We start from the raw sequence: 7,066 nt of genomic DNA on the forward strand, positions 1-7,066 counted from the left end.
TTTCTCTTTTTATCTCCTTCCAAGACTATGCATGTTTTCACACATCAAATGAATACTCCGGACTTGGATTCAGTCTATCCTTGTCCCTCTCAGGTGCCAGTGAAGGGACCATCGCTATGCAGGAGGGGGAGGTACTTGCAGTGGTGGAGGAGGACAAAGGGGATGGTTGGACCCGCGTCCGTAGGACTAACGGTGATGAAGGCTACATTCCGACCTCCTACGTCAGCATCAGCCTCAGCAAGTGACACGTTCTCGAAGACACTGATAACCATTAATGGTCATTTCAGAACACTACACGAATCTCTCCCCAATGGGACCATTCACAACGAAAACCACAGCACTAAAGGCAGGACCATTGGTGTGTTTGTGAGCGGACCATGGCTAACAATTGAGTTGCTTTCTTCATAGACGCGTGCTCATGTGTTTTTGTCACCAATGTGGGGAGAGAAACGGCGCTAACCGTTTGTTCTGCCAGGCTTACAAAAGTCATTGTAATCCCATAGTCACCTAAGCCACCTAAACCACATTTTTTTATATTTTCATTATTGACGAGTTATCACTTTATTGCATTTGTGGTTAGGAAAGGAGCTGCAGGGATTGTGAATGGATTTGAGGCACAGTTATGGTTGGAAGTGCTAGCCCTGCCACAGGCTGGTAAGTAATTAGCTTACGAGAGAGGAGCTAGCGTGCTGCTGCCACTTCTACACTGGTGCCGAAACCGGTTACGCTTAGGGGGAAAGTTACCTCACCTGTTCACTTTTGTTAATATTTATGAAGAAAAGAATAAAAAAGAAAAAATGAAAAAAAAAAACAGCAGCCATGCACTCTGACCCATGTGGGTGAATGATCCGCATCCCAAAGATCTTTGAGCACAGAATAATTTAAACTAATACAGGAAGTCTCAAATCCCAGTTCTAACCAATCCCAGTTCCAGCAAGCATTTGGAAGACTGAGCTCTGTTACAGTGCCCTTGCTAATAGTTGGAGTGAAGACCATAAGTGTTTACAGACTTATAAGCCTGAATCATATCGCGCATTCATTTTCGGTCAGCGACACCGTCGTAGAGCGAGGTGTAAAGTAGGCGTTAAGAGTGCGTTTGTTTGAGGGAAGTCGCCTTTTTCTGAATTTCTAGCCATCCGAGGCCAAAGATGTTGACCTCACTCAACATGATAGGACCTGTATGCACATGGCAGTAGTAACAACTGGTCAGATGACAATCATCTTCAGTTAGGTTTCAACCATCGACAGGACCACAGCTCACATTTTCTAATGGTTTAGAATCTCATGTTTGTACTGAAAACATATAATTTATTAAGGATGTGTACGTCACTCAAGGTAAGAATTTCAAGTTTTAACAGATATTTTAGTTTGTGTCAATGATTTTCTCAAGCTCTTTCTTTCCCCGTTTGTGTGGCACACGGTGGGCTGTTTTTAGCCACACAAATGAGTAAATAATACAGACATAAAATGTACAATGTTAAGACTTTATTGTATTTATGTAATAAATAATATATATTTTAGCTATCACAACACCACTATTGTCTTATTAGCTTTATAACCATTTAAATAAAGATTGTTACATTGTGAGCAGATAACTGAAAAATCCTTGTGATAAGACTTATTTTTACCTTTTTTTTATTTTTATTTGCTTCACACTCTCTTGTATAAATCCTTGTCTTGTTTTATGTTGTCTTTGAGCCAGACGGGAGGATCACTCTTCATCTAACTGACTCACTGGTCTTGGTGCCTTTTTCAGGTTAAAAGCATTGTGTGTGTATATACTGCATTTACATACAAAATGTCTTCTGCTTTCAAGACTAAATAAATGTAAAGCACATTTTCAAAGTTGAACTTGGTCATGACTTATTTGTTTTCATCTCTTAGAACAGTGGTTCTAAACATTTTCAGGTCGTGACCCCCCAAAATAATCATATATGAGCCCTGACAAGCACTTGGAATTGCAGGAGTTGCGGCATTAAATGTAAGTTTGACTTGGTTCCACCGATAAATATTGTGAAAATAGACAATCTACAACGCCTTGCTATTTTCTTTAAGTCGTCTTTATATATTATTTGACAATTTGGCCAATGTTTGTTCAGTTTTTATAGTATAGTTTGTTGATTACTTTTGATGCAATAATGGTCTTTTCCCCCCTCTTTGTTAGGTATTAAAAAGATCTTAAAAGTCCTTCAATTGTCACTTCACTGTCATCCCCCCTCAAATCATATGGGGACCCCCCTGGGGGTTCTGACCCACAGGTTGAGAACCAATGTAGAAGACTACCTTTCCCCTCAATTGTCTAGGAGGTTCACAGTGGGAGCTGCCTATTGAAAGAGAATCAGCTCAATCTCCTGCACATGCAGTCTATCCACAGTAGGTGGCAATGTTGCTTCAATGTTTAGATGAAACTACATTGGCCCTTTAATCGGCTACCGTTTCTTCACATTTATGCATTCCGTATATATAATTTTATTTGCATGATTAAAATTAACTGCAAAACCATATTGTGTATAATGGGCACTTTAATGCCAATCTGGAGCACACATCTCTCGCCACCGCCTGATTACTAGACCAGACAAACAAAATAGGTCTAAAGGGGGCTGGTCAAACATAGGATTCAAATGTTGCCTTTTTTTTGTTTCTCTTCAAACGGCAAGAACGATCAGTGGATTGAGAAACGACGCAGCAACGCAGCATATCGCTGCCGTGCTCGGCTCTTCAAGCGACCAGCAGAGCCGTGGGTTGGCATTGAGTGACTGGTCATCTGATTGATGACTGTCATTTGTATGCAAAGCCTATACTCCTCAGGATATGTTAAAGGTCAGCGTTTCCATAAGGCTGCTGCTCCTAACCACTATGCTATAGTTGCGGTAAAACTTGTGGTTGCTGGGGAAAACCACTGCATCCCTCAGCACCACTGCCACACAGGTGCTGAGTGATGCAGTCAGGCAGCGCTGTGACACAGCCCTGCCAGATGTGGATCTGAAAGACATACAATAGGAAAGCGTTGACTAAGTGATTCTCAAAGTTTTACAATTCAAGGTCAGACAGTTTGATTTGTATTTATTTATTTATTTTATCTCTGGAGACCCCAATCTCTACTGTAAAATCCTCAGTGTGAATTGAACTCTATCCTATTGGTTTCCATTCGTACACTGTCAAGAGTTTCAGACCCTTAAGGTCCAATTTGGACCTCCGGTGGTCCCCAGGCCTGATGTTGAGAAACAGTGCTACATTACTGTTGTCCAAGCTTTCCACATATAATGTCATTTTCTTTTTATCCACTGTAGGGTTTGGGATAGAGTTGCTCCAGTGGTTTGGAAAGTACAGGCTTAGGAATGATCCCGTGGAGATGTCTTTCCCATCAAGGTACAGATACCACAGTACATGAAGCACACCATCTTCTCTTACACTGCATAGTATCCTTTTAAAGAAGATATTAAAACTGTCTAATGGATTAATATGGGATTAAGAGATGTTTAATATGGGCAGGGTGACATTCTCCCTATATTGCAATTTGGATTTTTTTCCTCATATCCATCGAACCAATGTAGAGCCAAATAATTAACAAAACATTGATTTTTACTTCCCACTGTTCTTCAAGGGACAAATTAGATCAACTACATAAAATAGATCGCTCATGACTTTGACTGAATGAACTGAGATGTAAGTATTTTGTGCTTGCCCACTCCACCAAATGGGTTTTTCGAAGTCTTTAATGTGCTGGGAAACTTAAATTGGTAACTACCTATGCATTATAGATCACACTACAGGCATATGAGAGTGAAACAACATGAAATTGTGCATAAAAGCATGGGGAAAAGGAAGGAACATCCATCTTGATTCCATAATTCATACTTTAAGTGTGTTGATTTAATCAAATGCGCTACTAACATGAAGTAATCAGATGAGATAAATCTGTTGTTGCGTGGTCGTTGAAATGAGTGATGATGTGTAGGCTACTGCACATCGTTGCTGTCGGGCAGAAACCTCATATCTCTATTTCATGTTTTTTTTTTGTAAATGAATGCCCTTCATCATTCTACAGCAGGGGTCTTCAACGTTTTCAGGCCAAGGACCCCCTAGCTGAGAGAGAGATGAAGCAGGAACCCCCTACTCTATATTGTATAAAATTGTGTTTCAGATTAAAGTTTTTTTTTTTTTACTTAGTCTGCTCTTTTCCCCCTCTACACCTATAGCCTCTTTGCCAAAAATAGCCGATCTACAAGCTCTCAACGCCGTTGTGAGCTTGTAGATCTGCTATTTTTGGCTAAATTCTCAGAAAAGGGATGTTAGAGTTCAAGTGGTTAAGGTAAAAAAAAATCATATCACACAAAGATTTGGCGGACCACCTGTAGTAACTCTGAGGACCCCCTGTTGAAGACCCCTGTTCTACAGTGTCACACAAAAGTAGCACAAAAAAAAAAACATCATAGTGAAAGTGGTTACATCTGCAGGTTTTATAAATATTGAACCAAATTAAAAGTATTAACAAGAGCTTGTGACTATATAATAACTACATTGGATCCATTGGAACACAGTATATTATTCCCCATTTTTTTTAAAGTAACAGTTTTGGACATACAAGGTTTCCACCGGACAGCGATGACAATGTTACAGTATGTATGGTGCCATAGTTACGGATCGTGTCTGCGTGTGAATAGCATTTTGTTCCACAAAGGATGTTTTGGTGGAACTAATGGATGGGGCCCGCTCACCTCTCCATTTAGCTGTCCTCATTTCATTTTATGGCTCAGACGCATCAGCTTTTTACAGTGACCCATCTCTTAAAGGATGACTTCACCCATTTTCAACCTATCTTTATAGTAGGTCCTTACTAATGCTCCTGATAAAATTGTGTAATCTTTTTTTCCTACACTGTCTATCTCATATAGAGCTGTGGACAATTCAGAACAAAAAGATTGGAAACTTTTAATTTGTATTTTTATTAAGGCAAGAACTATGGCTTCCATTATCGCATGCGAACTTTCCAGGAATAGAAAGCCTGCAGTTTCTATTAGCTTGGATTCTACATCGATGATGTCACTGGTAGGCGGGTTTCTGAACTGTCCACAGCCCTCCTCTGAGACACAGATGGGGTAGACAAAAATGGCGGCATATTATAATGAGCATTAGTGAGGACCTATTATATGAAGACAGGTTGAAAATTGGGTGAAGTCGTCCTTTAAATTGCAGCAACCTGATGATCATTGGTAATTCTTGCAGGACGGATGAATACCAGAGTAATATTGACAAAACACAGATGTTATTAATCAAGCTTTGTATGCTCTGTCATTCACCATAAGACTGCAGTGATATACGCCTTTTTTCCCCCGTGGTGTGTGCATCTACAAAATGAGCAATTTATTTCTGTGCCTAGTGCACCAGAGGTAATTAAAGATTTAAGAACTCGATCCTCCAACAGTTGTTGCAGGAAAAGTGGAGGGATAGAGGGAAACCTCTTAGGTTTTTCTAATGGTATATGGTCAGTTTTATATAGTGGTTCTCAAACATTTTCATGTCAAGGACCCCCAAATGAATGTTTATTTGGTCGCAGACCCCCTTTTTTTGTGTCAGGGACCTCCATATAAGATTTCGTCGCCTTGCTAAACTAATGGCCTACGTCATTTTTTTTTGTTTTTCAGGAGAAAAAAAACTGATCCAAAACAAAAATATATGATATTTCTGAATCATTTCACCCAAAATGTTTATAACAACGTATGACTATTTAAATATAAATAACACTGTCTGTCAGTTATGTAACATAAGAGATTTAAATAGGTTTAAATAGGATAAAATCTGACTTAGGCCAAAACATTTTTAAAAGAATGGCCTGAATCAGTAAATAATTTGGCCTAAATCACAAAACCATGTGACTTAGGCCAAAAAAGGCCTATTTTGGCCTAAGTCACACTAGGGAGTTAGGCCATTATACTAAACTAGAGTTTCGGGGGGCTACGCCCCCCTCAACCCCAGCCGCGCACGGGGCCCAGCGTGGCCGCGTGTATATTGGGGGACCCAAATCGCCGGAGTAAAACTGTGGAAATTTTTTTTTGAAAAAGGAAAAAATTTGAAGAAATAATATTTTTTATGTTTCAGGGGGTCCACAGGGGGTCCGTGGACCCCCTGCTGGTCCACTGACCCCCTGTGGAGTGTTGGGACGCGCGGGGACACCCCTGGAACATTGCGGACCCCTTCGGTGTTTTTTTTTTTTTCATGAAGGTGGTTGCTTGTTTCTGGCGCTTGTTTTTAGAGAACCTGGCATGCCTGGCAACCCGACTGACATCACTGACGTATCCTTGGTATTTGTACTTCCGGGTTGCATAATGATGACATCACTGTCGAGTCCTTTGGTGTCATGAACCTATAGCCTGGTTTGTTTACCAGATTAGCCTGGGCAACGTGCTGTGCTGTGGCCGTCACTGTTTGTTTGTGTGTTTGGGATGAACATGGCACGTGAAGGACGGACATATTGTGATCGAGACATGAGTGAAGTGAAAGTAACGGCCTGGGTGGAACAAAGGAGGTACGTAAGAAGGGGGGGGGGGGGTTGAAGCAAAGGATCTGCGTGTGTGGTGTTGTGGAGGAGATGGGCAGAGTGCAATGGCGGCCGCTCGTGTTGTTTCGGCGAAACCCGTCGCCGTTCGGTGTCGGTGGTGTGCACGGTAAACGGTGCGAAAGTGATTCACCTTCCGTTTTGTCCGACATTTGGTGAGTAGAATTAATTATGTTGCGCGGTGGAAAAGGTGTAGTGAGCAATGAGATGTCCCCTACGCGACGCGTAAATTCAGCGCGGCCGCCGTGGCGAGTCAGTTGGCGACATGTGGTCTGGCGGTGCGTTGTTTAGTCGATAACAGAGCTGTGGGGTGTCCTCACCGAGGGTGCGGAAGTCGGTTGGCATTTATATAGTTAGAAGGGGAGTGAACAGCATGATCCTTTTCAATTAGGAGATGGGCGATTTTACCAAAGGTGGCCAGTGTCATGAGGAGCTGACTTAGGCAAAAAGGCCATTATTTTAGCAAGGTGACGATTTGTGTTGTTGAAATGTCTTGTTTTTTTAAATGAC

At 41.4% G+C, this 7,066-nt stretch overlaps 1 protein-coding gene across 1 annotated transcript in view; it reads left to right on the top strand.

The window, feature by feature from the left end:
- The window catches only part of trip10a (thyroid hormone receptor interactor 10a), a 27,513-nt gene extending 25,662 nt beyond the window's left edge, over window positions 1-1,851 (top strand). The window contains exon 15 of the mRNA XM_084070735.1: window positions 94-1,851. Within this exon, the coding sequence (XP_083926861.1) occupies window positions 94-245 (152 nt within the window). The 3' untranslated portion in view covers window positions 246-1,851. The remainder of the gene's footprint in view (window positions 1-93) is intronic.
- The last annotated feature ends 5,215 nt before the right edge of the window (window positions 1,852-7,066 follow it).

This window comes from Gymnoscopelus microlampas (assembly GCF_963454915.1).
Source record: "Gymnoscopelus microlampas genome assembly, chromosome: 11".
NCBI classification, from domain to species: Eukaryota; Metazoa; Chordata; class Actinopteri; order Myctophiformes; family Myctophidae; genus Gymnoscopelus; species Gymnoscopelus microlampas.